This window comes from Cnephaeus nilssonii (assembly GCF_951640355.1).
Source record: "Cnephaeus nilssonii genome assembly, chromosome: 13".
In the NCBI taxonomy this organism is placed as follows: domain Eukaryota; kingdom Metazoa; phylum Chordata; class Mammalia; order Chiroptera; family Vespertilionidae; genus Cnephaeus; species Cnephaeus nilssonii.
Window position 1 is genome coordinate 45,218,513 of NC_137084.1, and position 12,030 is coordinate 45,230,542.

The following is a 12,030-nucleotide window of genomic DNA, read 5'->3' on the forward strand; positions in this document are numbered from 1 at the left end:
GAGACCACAGCTGTGCCAGATGCCTGCATTCTCCTGGGTACCGCACAGTGCTCCAAGGCACCTCGTTTCACCAAATGCCCCACCAGGCAGAGGCTGGGGAGACGGGAAAAATGATCGAAAGAGCCACTGGGTGACACATCTACAACCTAGGCCCCAGAAAAGCACAGCTGATTGGCTTCATTAGAGTTTGTCTCAATAAAATAATCAGCCCAGCCTCTGTGGCTCTGTGGTTGAGTGTCAGCCCATGCACCAGGAGGTTGCTGGTTTAATTCCCGGTTAGATGTTTCTAACCCTCTCCCTTCCTCTCTCTGAAATCAATAAAAAAAACACATATTTTGTAAAAAATCTTTATTGTTGAAAGTATTACATATATTCCCCTTCTTCCCCCATTGACCCCTTCTTGCCCGCCCCTGAATAAAAACGTATTTTTAAAAATTATAATCAGTAATGTAGATAAAAATAAGGTATTTATGGAAGCATTATTTTTTCTTTTTTAAATAATTCTTTATTGTTGAAAGTATTACATATGTCCCCTTTTCCCCTCCCATTTACCCCCACCAGTCCCTCCCCCACCACCACCCCGGGCCTTCAGCACCCTATTGTCTGTGTCCATGGGTTATGCATTCAAGGTCTTTGGTTGATTATCTCCCACCCACCCACCCTCCCCTGCCTTCCCTTTGAGATTCCACACTCTGTTCCATATGGAAGCATTATTTCTCAGGGAAGTTTTGGAAGCTTTTTAAAGGTCCATCAGTAGGGGTTTGATTATAGTTCCATTACATGTAGCACAGCTGCATGATAGAATAATACAGCCATGGGGAGATATGGCTGAGGAATTTTGATAAGGAAAAATAGATAGGGTATGATAATACTTGGTTGGAAATTATATAAAAATTATACCAACCATATGACCTCAATTTTGTGATTTTTAAACAAAGTATGTGTATGTTTGAGTAGAAAAAGGACTCAACCCAGAGTGATTTAGCTGGACAGATGCTTGTGATTTTCTTTTCTTTTCTTGAATTTTCTGTATTTTGAAAATTCTCTGTGATAGTCATTATTTTTCTAATCCGAAAAAAAAGTGATGCTTTCTGAACAAAATACCAGTACTCACTCTCCACCCCTCTCTGCACCTTCCCTCCATCGTGTTTGTTGTAATGCTGGGTAGGTGCCTCTTGTTGCTCAGGGTTTAGGGAAACTTTACACCAGCCACCCCACCCTCTAATCCTAACCCCAGGGCAGAAGGCAGCCCCTGAGGAAGACAATCATTCCTCAGAGCATCCCAGGACAGGTTTGTTGAAAGTACCACAGGTCAGCTGCCCCGCTGCACAGCTGACCTCCCACCACCACGGTGGTTGGCACAAGAGCTGTTCTTGCCCTTGTCCTTCCGGCATCAGAGCCCAGGTAGAACTGGCTGCCTGGAGGGAAGTTTCCATTCAGGCAGGCTGCACTGTCTCTTCTCCGGCCAGACTAAGGGACTTGGACTTGACCCAGTGGGAACTAGAGAGATACAGGGATTGCATTGGGTTTTAGAACAGTCACTCTGCTGTGTGAGGAGGATGGCCCAGAGGGAGGGGAGACAGGAGGCTGGCTGAGTGCAAATAAGAGGGCCTGGTGTATTTGGCTGGAGAAATATAAGGGGATCAAGGGAGAAATTTCCCCTCCCCTTCCCGGGGATTTGCAGTCCAAATGGCAGCTGACGAGCACCTGGCACTGTGGCCCCAGTGATGAGGAGTCTGAGGTCAGGTGTAGAGAGTCACTCCAGTCCTTGAGGCCCAGAGTCCCAGGGGGTATGGCAAACCCAGTCTCTCCTGGACCTTCTGGGTGTGCCTCAGGACCGACCCCGGCCCCCCCCCCCCCCCCCCCCCCCCCCGCCGGCCAGTTTCCTCTCACCCGAGCTTTTCCCTGCAGCTGGTGAAGACCCACAACCTGCTGACCACCAGGAACTACATCTTTGGATACCACCCCCATGGCATCATGGGTCTGGGTGCCTTCTGCAACTTCAGCACAGAGGCCACGGAAGTGAGCAAGAAGTTCCCCGGCATCAGGCCCTACCTGGCCACGCTGGCTGGCAACTTCCGAATGCCCGTGCTGAGGGAGTACCTGATGTCCGGAGGTGAGACGCCACGGCTGCTTATCCTTACTGTGCCCCACTGTCAAGACCGGAGCCTCTCCACTGAGCCAGATGGCAGATTGTCCAGGAAGCCAGTACACCACCCTGGTCCCGTGCTGAGAGAGGCAGCCTGCTGCAGGCGCTGTGGGTCAGGGCTGAGCAGCAGAGCTGTGCATAAGTCTTCAAGATTCAACTTGGATAGCATCTTCCCTAGGAAGCCTTCTCTGGCCCCTTTTCTGGGTACCCCAGCCCCGTGCTGCCCTCTGCACAACCTGATTGTTATCCATGGCACTGTCATTGTTCTCCCCCCACCCCCCACCACCGTGACCCCCAGCAGCCTGATTTACTGGGCTTCCCAGCACCTGGCATCAGCCTGATAGACTTAAGACCTCAGGCAGTATTTGCCAAATGAATGAATTACCTAAACAACCTTGCATCATTATCCCCATTTTACAGATAAGTAAGCCAAGGCTCAGAAAAAGAATAGCTTAGATAGGGCCATGGGACTTCGAAGAGAATGGGTTAGGTCTGGGCCCCAAGTCTGCTTATACATGACTGTGGGGGGTAGACAGTGCCCCCATGGGCAGCCCCGACGGTGTGTCTTCTCCTCCTCCCAGGCATCTGCCCTGTGAACCGGGACACCATAGACTACTTGCTTTCAAAGAATGGGACCGGCAATGCCATCATCATCGTAGTGGGGGGCGCAGCCGAGTCTCTGAGCTCCAGGCCCGGCAAGAATGCGGTCACCCTGCGCAGCCGCAAAGGCTTTGTGAAACTGGCCCTGCGACATGGGTGAGTGGCTGTGTGCACACACACACACACACACACACACACACGCACACACACACACACACACACACACACACACACGTACACACTGTCTGCAGCTCCTTGGCTCCTGGAGGCCCAGACGCCAGGAAGGCATAGAAGAGAGTTCACTGTCCTGTGGCGGGGGAGGGGAGCTTAGAGCCCAGAGGTTCAGGCCAAGTTGTCCAAGAATAGCCTTGGCGTCTGAGTAGGGCAAAGGTGAGGCCTGTGTGCCCTGAGCCCTCACAGGTGGGCTGAGAGGCCAGGATCATACATAGGACAATGCCCTGGAGCCCAACCTGTCGTGCTGCTTGCAGAAATGAGGGTGGCGTGGTTGGAAACGGCGGGAGGCTTCTCGGAAGGGCGATGCTAAGGGCAGGGGGAGAGGAGCTGGGCAGCTTGGGTGTCTGTGACCTTTTCTAGAAAACCAGAGGCACATTCTGTGTAGCCACCGGTTCAGCGCATGTCACTGGACAAAGCACATTCACTTCTCAGTCCCCTTGGACGCCACAGCCACCCTGCGGGTGATGACGTCCTATTTTCCACGTGAGGAGACCGAGCGAGGCTAAGTGGCCCAGTAGGGGTCACGTTGTAAAATGCAGAGCTAAGCTCTCTGGACTCCAGGTGCACTGTTTTCTTCCCTTCTCTGTGCTCTGGGCAACCCCAGGAGGAGGGCTTTGGGGTGACAGGCTTCCAGCAATGGCAGACCTGGAGTGGGAGAGGATGCAGCCTGCAGTCACCCACAAGTTAGGGATGGCACTAACCATTTGGGTCCCACCCACCGCTCCTCTCTGTCCTCTCAGGACCTTACCTCAGGCTCTAGAAGAGGCTACTCTGCAGGCCCAGCCTGTGCCAGGCACTGGGCACACCATCCTTCAGACCCAGTCCCTGTGTTCAGGGCAGGGGGCAGTATGAAGGGACAGACAGCGACAACACGGTGTGTTGAGGGCTGTGACACGGAACTGAGAGAGCCCTCGGTTGGGTATGGGACAGGGAGAACTTTCCAGCAGAGGCAGGCCTGGAGGATGAGAGAGAACAGGCATGCTAGAGCAGGGCCCTCCACCTTCCCTTTGCCTAGTGCTACCAAAGTCCTGATATGCTCCCCAGTCACTAGCAGGGGGGCAGAGGGCCCATCTAAACCTGGTAGTGAGGGGACACATGTTGGGGACCCCCCGGGTGGTTCTGGCACAGCCCTGTGGGAGCTCGGCTAGTGTCCAAGGCCTCTAGGACTGACAGGAGGAACTGAAGCCAGTGACTGGGGAGTGACAGGCCCGGCCTCTCCCTTCCAGAGCCGACCTGGTTCCCACCTACTCCTTCGGAGAGAATGAGGTCTACAAGCAAGTGATCTTTGAGGAGGGCTCCTGGGGCCGATGGGTCCAGAAGAAGTTCCAGAAGTACATTGGCTTCGCCCCGTGCATCTTCCATGGCCGAGGCCTCTTCTCCTCTGACACCTGGGGGCTGGTGCCCTACTCCAAGCCCATCACCACTGTCGGTGAGTCTCCCTCCTTGAAGACCCTGAACTTGGGGGGGCCACAGCTAGTTAGTGGTGGAGTTAGGATTCATATCCAGGCCACCTGGCTCTGCTGTCCATGCTCTAAACCATGAGGACATGTGGGTGCTGCCCTAGGGGAATTATTGGTGGAGGTGGGGGTGGGGTGACGGGGTAAAGTTTTATTCCTGTGAGCCAAGCTGTGCTAACAAAACGAGACCCAGCAGTTGTGTGTTTGCAGAGCCCAGCAGTCTATCAGGGAAGATCCTGTTAGAGCAAAGATCAGCAGGGGGTGTGAGTGGGATGTGCGGCATGCTCTGGGGATCATAGTGGACCCCAGGGAGGAGGTGACTCTGAGGCTGTTAGCTGAATAGGAATTACCCAGCAAAAGAGGTGGGAGGAGGGAGTTTTTGTCAGAAACGATAGCCTAAGTGAAGTTCCTGAAGCAAGACTGTGTAGACTTTTGAGGAACAGAAAGAAAACATGACTGGAGAGCGCAGTCCCGTGAAAAGTGTTGCAAAAATCTGGCTGCACTTGGCCTTCAGCTATGTTGTTTTGGGTTTATTTGGGATCATGTAGAGGATTCCAAAGAATTCTCTCTTGTGGGGTGTGTGTGTGTGTGTGTGTGTGTGTGTGTGTGTGTGTGTTAATGGTTCACAAACTGGAGATTACACAGGAGCATGTGGGCCACAAGCTATGGACTTGAGGGGCCAAAGCTCACATAGATACTTTGAATGATCAGAGCCAGGTATTCTGTTTTGTACTTTACACAGAGACTGACTTCCTGCATTTCGGGTCACATGACCTAGACTCTCCCATCCATCTCTGCTCTCTGTGAGGCAGCAGAGACATTTTCATGCTTGGGGTGGCTGGCCAGGGATGGGGTCCTGTGGGCATTGTGAAGGAATTGGTTTTCGCTTTAATAGTGGGAAGCTGGGACGGCTGTGGTGAGTGTGGTTTAGCATACTTGCTCGGGAATTGAGTAGGTGTTAAGGAGGAAGGCGGAATTTGTCTGTGAACCTCCTCCTCGCAAACAGAGCACAGAGGACCAGTAAGGTGACCCGCGTAGAGGAAGACAAGGTTATGGTATTGATGGACGGGTCTCTGAAGCTGGTGACTCCAGAGGGGGGCCCCAGTCTGGGGGCTTCAAACTCCAGAGATCCCCATGATGGAAGCTGTGGAGGCTGTGGTGATGGTCGGCGGGCGGCTCCAGGCCTTCTGAAAGCATGGAGTGCAGGTGTGGGCTCTAGGCTCTGACCGGCTGCTTCAGGAGCTGAGAGACCCCACCCTCACCTTTCATCTGCTTGGCTCCCCCAGGCCTGTTGCTTTCCCAGCAACCTCTACACCCAAGAATGAGTCCATGGGAGGGACGGGGGGGGGGGGGGGGGGGGGCGGTGTTAGGAACCACTCCCTGCACCCTTCTTCCCAATAGATACTTGTTAGTGGTCATGACATGCCCCTTTATCCCAATAAACATGACTTCAGCCTCGGATATATATATATGGTTTGGGGGAGGGAAGGTTCGGATTTGCATTTTAAAGTGATCCTTGGGACTTCTGGATAGAAAATGGATTAGAAAGGGAAAAATTGGAAGCCACAAGACCACTCCAGAGGCTTTTGGGTAGCCCGTGGCTTGGATCGAGGGAATGGCAGTGGAGATGGAAGAGAACTTGGGAGAAAATTCAGAAATGTCTTTGACAGAACTTGGTGATGAGTTGGGTATGGAGATGAAATAGGATTAGGAAATAAAACAATGCCCAGAAGTATGAATGTTGGTCTCCTCTCCCTCTCCCGCCTTCACCACACTTCTCGAACCATGTCATGGTTCACAGAATCCTCAGCAAAGCCCCCTGAGGAAGGATCCCTGTGTGACAGGTGAGGAAACTGAGGCTCAGAGAGGCAAAGTGACTTGCCCAGGGCTCTCCCAGGAGCTCCCAGCTGAGTGCAGTGGGTGCAGCCAGGCCTCATCCCCCTTAGTGCCTAGTGGCTCTGTGGCCTTGGGCAGGTCCCTTCCCATGCCATGGGGCCTCAGTCCTCTCATCTGCAAAAGGACATCCTCAGACAGAACAGATTCAGCACAGCTCCTGGCACATGGTCGGCACGTAGCACAGGGTCACTGCCCTCAACGTCATGGTCAACGCCCAGGGAGGGTGGGCCCAATGGCATGGACTAACCAGAGGCCTCTGCCCCATCCCTGCAGTGGGTGAGCCCATCACCATTCCCAAGCTGGAGCACCCGACCCAGCAGGACATCGACCTGTACCACGCCATGTACATGGAGGCCCTGGTGAAGCTCTTCGACAAGCACAAGACCAGCTTCGGCCTCCCGGAGACCGAGGTCCTGGAGGTGAACTGAGCCGGCCCGCAGGCCGGCTGCCGGGAGGAACCCGCTGAAAGTCATTTTCTACCAAGCTCTCGAGTGCTTTTTGTTCTGTAAATTTGGAAGTGTCATGGGTGTCTGTGGGTTATTTAAAAGAAATTATAATAATTTTGTTAAACCATGAAAATGTTAGGTCTTTTTTAGGAAGGAAAACGCTTGAACATTTCGGGCTTTTTCACTTCCAGTTTGTGCTGTTCTAGGTGGTGGCGAACACCTCTGGGCCTTTATAGTTTCTCAACCAGCCCCTCTTCTTCCATTCCTGAAATTACGGAGAAAGCGCGGTCCGGGCTGACCGGGGAAGAAGGACAGCCCTTAGGGACCCGGGCCAGTTAGATGATTTGCTCTTTGCCCCTGGAGGGTGAGGAGCAGAAGCCGCTTCTGACACAAACCCCTCTATCCCCGGCTACCTTGGCCTGACTGCAGGACTAGTCCCTCCTGCCCAGGGGAAGCCTTGAAAGCACCGTTGTCCCCGTTTTGAAGAGCGCAGTGATGAGCATCTGGACTGTTCCGCTTCCCACATCCCCAGTCTTTCACACGGAGCCTGGACTGGCCTCCGCAGAGACAATGGGGGTGTGATGAGCCTGTGCTGGGAGCAGGGCTATCCCAGGCATACCATCTCTTGGATTATCCAGCTACCACGTCTGGTTGGAGTGACTGGTTTTCCTCAGGGGGCTGGTGACGTGGACCCAGCACTGACCAGGCCTTGGCCGGAAGCCCATACTGTTTCCAGTGGCCTCGTTTTGCTTACCCCACACCCCCAAGTGGAGGTGTGAGGAAGGGGCCCCTCTTCACGTTCACAGAGGAGCCTGGCCTTCTGAGCATCAGATTGGTGTCCGGATAGGAGGCCCCCTTACCCACGCCTCAGATGTGTGTGCCTTTTTGGGAGGATGGGGGTCAGGGAGGAAACCCAGCCTTTCTTCTCTGTGTGTTCTGTTTTCTCTTGACGAGATCATTGTACCATGTCAGACTTTTGTATATTCCTAAACAGATAAATAAAAATGAGCGTCCTCTGAGTTCTTGCTGGGGCAACATCTGCATCTCGCCCCTGACACTTGGGGAGACCATAGCTACCTGCCAAGGCCCCTGCCCCTCGCCCCGTTGGCCCACATGGCCCGGTGTCATGTATTATCTATTGCCAGGTAACAAATTAGTCCAGCACTGAGTGGCCTCAGACAACACTGTCCACAGCTTCTGCGGGCCTGTCGTCCAGGTATGGCTTAGCTGGGCCCCCTGCATCAGGGTCTCTCGCGAGGCTGTAGCCAGGGTGTCAGCCAGGAGGATCCACCTGGAAGGTCATTCACGTGGTTGTTGGCAGAATTCACTTCCTCGCTGGCTCTTGACCACAGGCCACTCTCGGTTCCTTGCCCTGTGGGCCTTCCCATAGAATACCTCAGAGCGGGGCAGCTGCCTCCATCAGAGAGAGCAAACAAGAGGAGCCAGAGAAGAATACAGGCAGAAGTCACAGTCTTTTATAACCTAATCTCAGAAGGGGTCACCTGTCACTTTTGCCGTGTGCTCTTCATTAGATACAAACCTTGAGGCCCAGGTCACACTCAAGAAGATCACAGACGGAGTGACGACCGGGATGAGGGGGGCCTTGGAGCCCCCTCACAGCCTCCTACCACAGGTGCTAAAGGGCTGCTGTCCAGCTGCAAGGTCCTGGAAAGGCTGAGCTGGAAAGGTCCTTATGGATTGCTCACACGGTGTTCCTCGCCCCTGGCCTAAGTTACACCACAAAGGGGAAGACCTCTGGACTGCTGTCACTCTAGTAATTTCATGCCACATCCAGGTCTTAGAAGATGCCATCTCTCTGTTCTGATTCCATTCAGTTCAGTGTGTACTAAGCACCTAGGAACCCTTCCCAGCTGAGACTAAAAGATCTCATTCCAACTTCCCGACTGCCTAGATGCCTGTCCTCGCCATTCATCCACCCCAGGGACTGCTCCTGTTTCAGAAGCTGTGAGTGGGCTCCTTGGGAGCAGGAACAAACATTGGAAACAGCTGAGGATATGCAGGGTGGTCAGACCTGTGATGAGAGGCCCTTACCCCAGCCTGGGGTGCCTGATTGAACTAGAACCCTGAAACCTGGGCCATGATGCAAAAGGTGACTGGAAATTTGCCAAGAAGGAGTGGCAGGGCAGAGCAGTAAATGCCGACAGAGGAGCCAGCCTTGCTGACTTGAGCGATTGAGAGGTGGCGCTAGAGAGGTGTCCAGAGGTCTGCAATGGGGCTTCGCTCGGAAGGGTGGGGAGCTGGCTTCTCCAGAGTCTCTAGGTGGGCAGGAGAGCAGGGTGGAGAAAGGAGGTGCCTTGAAAAGGCCCATAGAGCCCAGGTCAGAGGACAGACACTTCCTTTAGGATAGAGGAAAGGCCTGTATTGTGATGAGTCTTGGCCCCATCCCAGCCCCAGCCGGAAGCTAGCCATGACCCTCAGCCTCTGGCTCCAGGCTAAGTCCTGGTTTTAACCTAGGTCACCCCACAAACGTAGGCCATTCTTTTCAGTATTAATTTTTGAAGGTTGAACACCTGTGCACGAGGGCACTCCACCATCTGCCTAAGGAAGAGAATAACCAGGCCCCACATGTCAGAGGGGTCACCTCGCCGAGCACAATGTATGTCTAGCAGCTGCCTGTGCAGAGCAGAGGCCAGCTCCACTTTAAGGTGTGGGAGAGCCCTAGGTAAATGCTGTGAACATTGCCTTGGGTTGGGAGTTGTTACCTTGGGAGAAGGAACTGGAACTTTCTTTTTCAGAAGATCCTCTGCCTTTGGACCAATGGAGGTGGGGCAGCAGTTTCAGCCTGAAGGTCAATTCCGCGATTCTGCTTGTGCTCCCCAGATATGGCCACTAGAGGGCACTGAAGATGGTTCTGAGGCAAATTCCTTGCAGCTTCCTAAGTTTTCTTTTCACAGTTTGACCCTTATCCAGCTCAACCCCTGGGCTAGAAGCTAGAGATTGTAAAATCACAGACTCACAAGACCTCAAAGCTAGACAGGGGCTGAAGAGGCGGGAAGGACCCTCCCCTGGAGCCCTTGGAGGGAGCACAGCCCAGACACCCTGATTTCAGATTCTGGCCCCAGAACAGGGAGAGCACGTGTTCCTGTTTGTTTAGGCCAGTCTGTAGTCATCGGAGCAGTAGCCTCTGCAAATACACCCCTCCTTGCCCCTCCTTTTGGGACTTTGACTGGGTTCTGGGGACAGCAGAGCCCTGTGCTCCGGCAGGGGAGACCCCCTAAGACCTCTCACTGCAGGGCTCACAGGGAGGTTCGTCCCTGTGTCTGGGCCTCAGCCCTGTCTCCCACTCCCCCGGGGGCTCCTCGGCAGTGACGGTGCAGTGGGCACACCAGGGCAGGCTGCTTGGTGGGCAGTGCAGGCTCCATGGCTCAGGGACTCCTCCCCTTGCCGAGCCCCCAGCTGCCGGATGATGCAGGGTACTCCCCAGCCCCGCCCTTACCTCCCAGGCCTTCCCCCTGAGTCCAGCCTGGGGCTCCGCTTCCTGGAGCACCTGGGTTGACAGGAGCCAGCACCTGGGTTGTCGTGCCCATATTCTAGATGCCAAAACTGAGGCTCAGAGAGGGGGAGCAGAGATCCCTAGCCTCAGCCCATCTCCCCCTCAAGTCAGCCCAGCTCACAGGGGGCTACCCCAGCTGCCTCCTGGTTGCCATGGTATCGGAAGAGGAGGAGGAGGAGATTTCTGAAAAGCAATCCAAAATTACACACCAGCTGGCCCCTTCTTCCTCACTCCCTCTCTCCAGCTTCAAAGCCTTCTTTAGTGCAGGTAAGCTGGGGGGCGGGGGGGGGGGGCGGGGGCTCTTCCTGGCCAGGCAGCCGGGAGCAAAGGTCAAGGAGGCAGAGGGTCCAGGTACTGGGTTCTGGGACCCCAGCAGATTTCCTGGACCTGGGCTCCACGCCCTCCCACAGTTCCCAGACCAGGTGGGCTGTTTCCTGCCTCGCTGCCTTTGCACATGCAGTTCCCTCCACCTGGAATGCCCTTCTCATCCTTCAAATCCCAGCTCGGCTTCAACTCCACTGGAGAACCTTTCCTGAGTCACTTGGGGCTCCCCGTGCATCCTGCACACACCCAGTCACAGTCACCGCTGTTTTCTTGATGATGCTCGCATGGTGCTGTGAGGTCTTGGGGATGCTAGCTTTGCCTTTGTACCCCAGCCCCTGGCATAGACAGGTGCTCAGTAAATCCGGAAGGAAGAGAAGGCGGGAGGGAGGAAGGGAAGGGAGCAAAGAAACACCTCTCCTAGGATTGGAGAGGATCTGGACCATGAGCACCTGGCACGGGGCTGGGCATGAAGCAAAGCCCACTCCCTTCCTGCCGCCTCCACTTGAGCCTGGGCTCCAGCACCTTCTGCCTCATCTGGTTTGGAGCCGGCTTAGGGATGTCTCCATCCCCGCAGGCCTGTGTCTGTTGCCCATTTGGATGCAAGGTAATTACACCAGGATGCAGACGTGCACTTGACTTCATAAGGAGCTAGTGTATTAGGGAGAAAGGCCTCCAGTCTCGGAAATCCCGGACTGTGCAAACTTGCAAGGGCCTGAGGGCTGACCTTAAGCAGGGGTTTTCACACTGAATGCTTTCAGCAAACAAAGCCTTACCTGAAGCCATTATATAAAAACAGTTAGAAACTAAGCTGCTTGGGGCAAAGTGGTGGGTGTTGGAGGAGACTGGGAGACGGGACCAGAGTCCCCTTTCCCCAGTAGCTCTGGGTCCTGGGAGTGGGGCTTGGGGTTGGTCCTGAGTGGGATGGGGCAGAGAGGGAGAGCCCTGGGGAGAGTCCAGTGGCCGGCATTTACTAACTGGTACAGAAGGGCCTCAGTGTTTTCAGAACTGCGTGTTCATGCCAGTGTGGCTGGGCCAACCAACTCATCTTTCACAGCAAGAAGTTAGTCTACTCTACACAAACAAAAATGAAAATACGTCCTTGGAAAAAATCATAATGACTTCAACCTTTAATGTCCTCACCGTTTCTTTCTTTTTAATCTTGAAGGGATATTTTAGGGGAAGTATCTCTTGTCTAGAGGAAATATTTATATGCATTCAGCAATTCTATCAACTTCTCTTTCTTTTTCTTTTGTGAAATTCAAATAAAACTAAATTTAAAATTGTATCAAAAAAAAAAGCTAGACAGGAATTTAGCATTCTAGAGCAATTCCTCTTAATCTGTGAAACTTGACACAGAAAGGCAAGGGACTTACCTCTAATCACACTGCAAATCCATATTTACCACATGCC

General features: G+C 53.7%; 1 protein-coding gene across 1 annotated transcript in view; it reads left to right on the forward strand.

Annotated features, from left to right (window-relative positions):
* Positions 1–7,790, forward strand: part of DGAT2 (diacylglycerol O-acyltransferase 2) — a 32,523-nt gene extending 24,733 nt beyond the window's left edge. The window contains exons 5-8 of the mRNA XM_079789370.1: positions 1,912–2,116; positions 2,731–2,905; positions 4,210–4,412; positions 6,610–7,790. Coding sequence (XP_079645496.1) covers positions 1,912–2,116; positions 2,731–2,905; positions 4,210–4,412; positions 6,610–6,764 — 738 coding nt within the window. The 3' untranslated portion in view covers positions 6,765–7,790. The remainder of the gene's footprint in view (positions 1–1,911; positions 2,117–2,730; positions 2,906–4,209; positions 4,413–6,609) is intronic.
* The last annotated feature ends 4,240 nt before the right edge of the window (positions 7,791–12,030 follow it).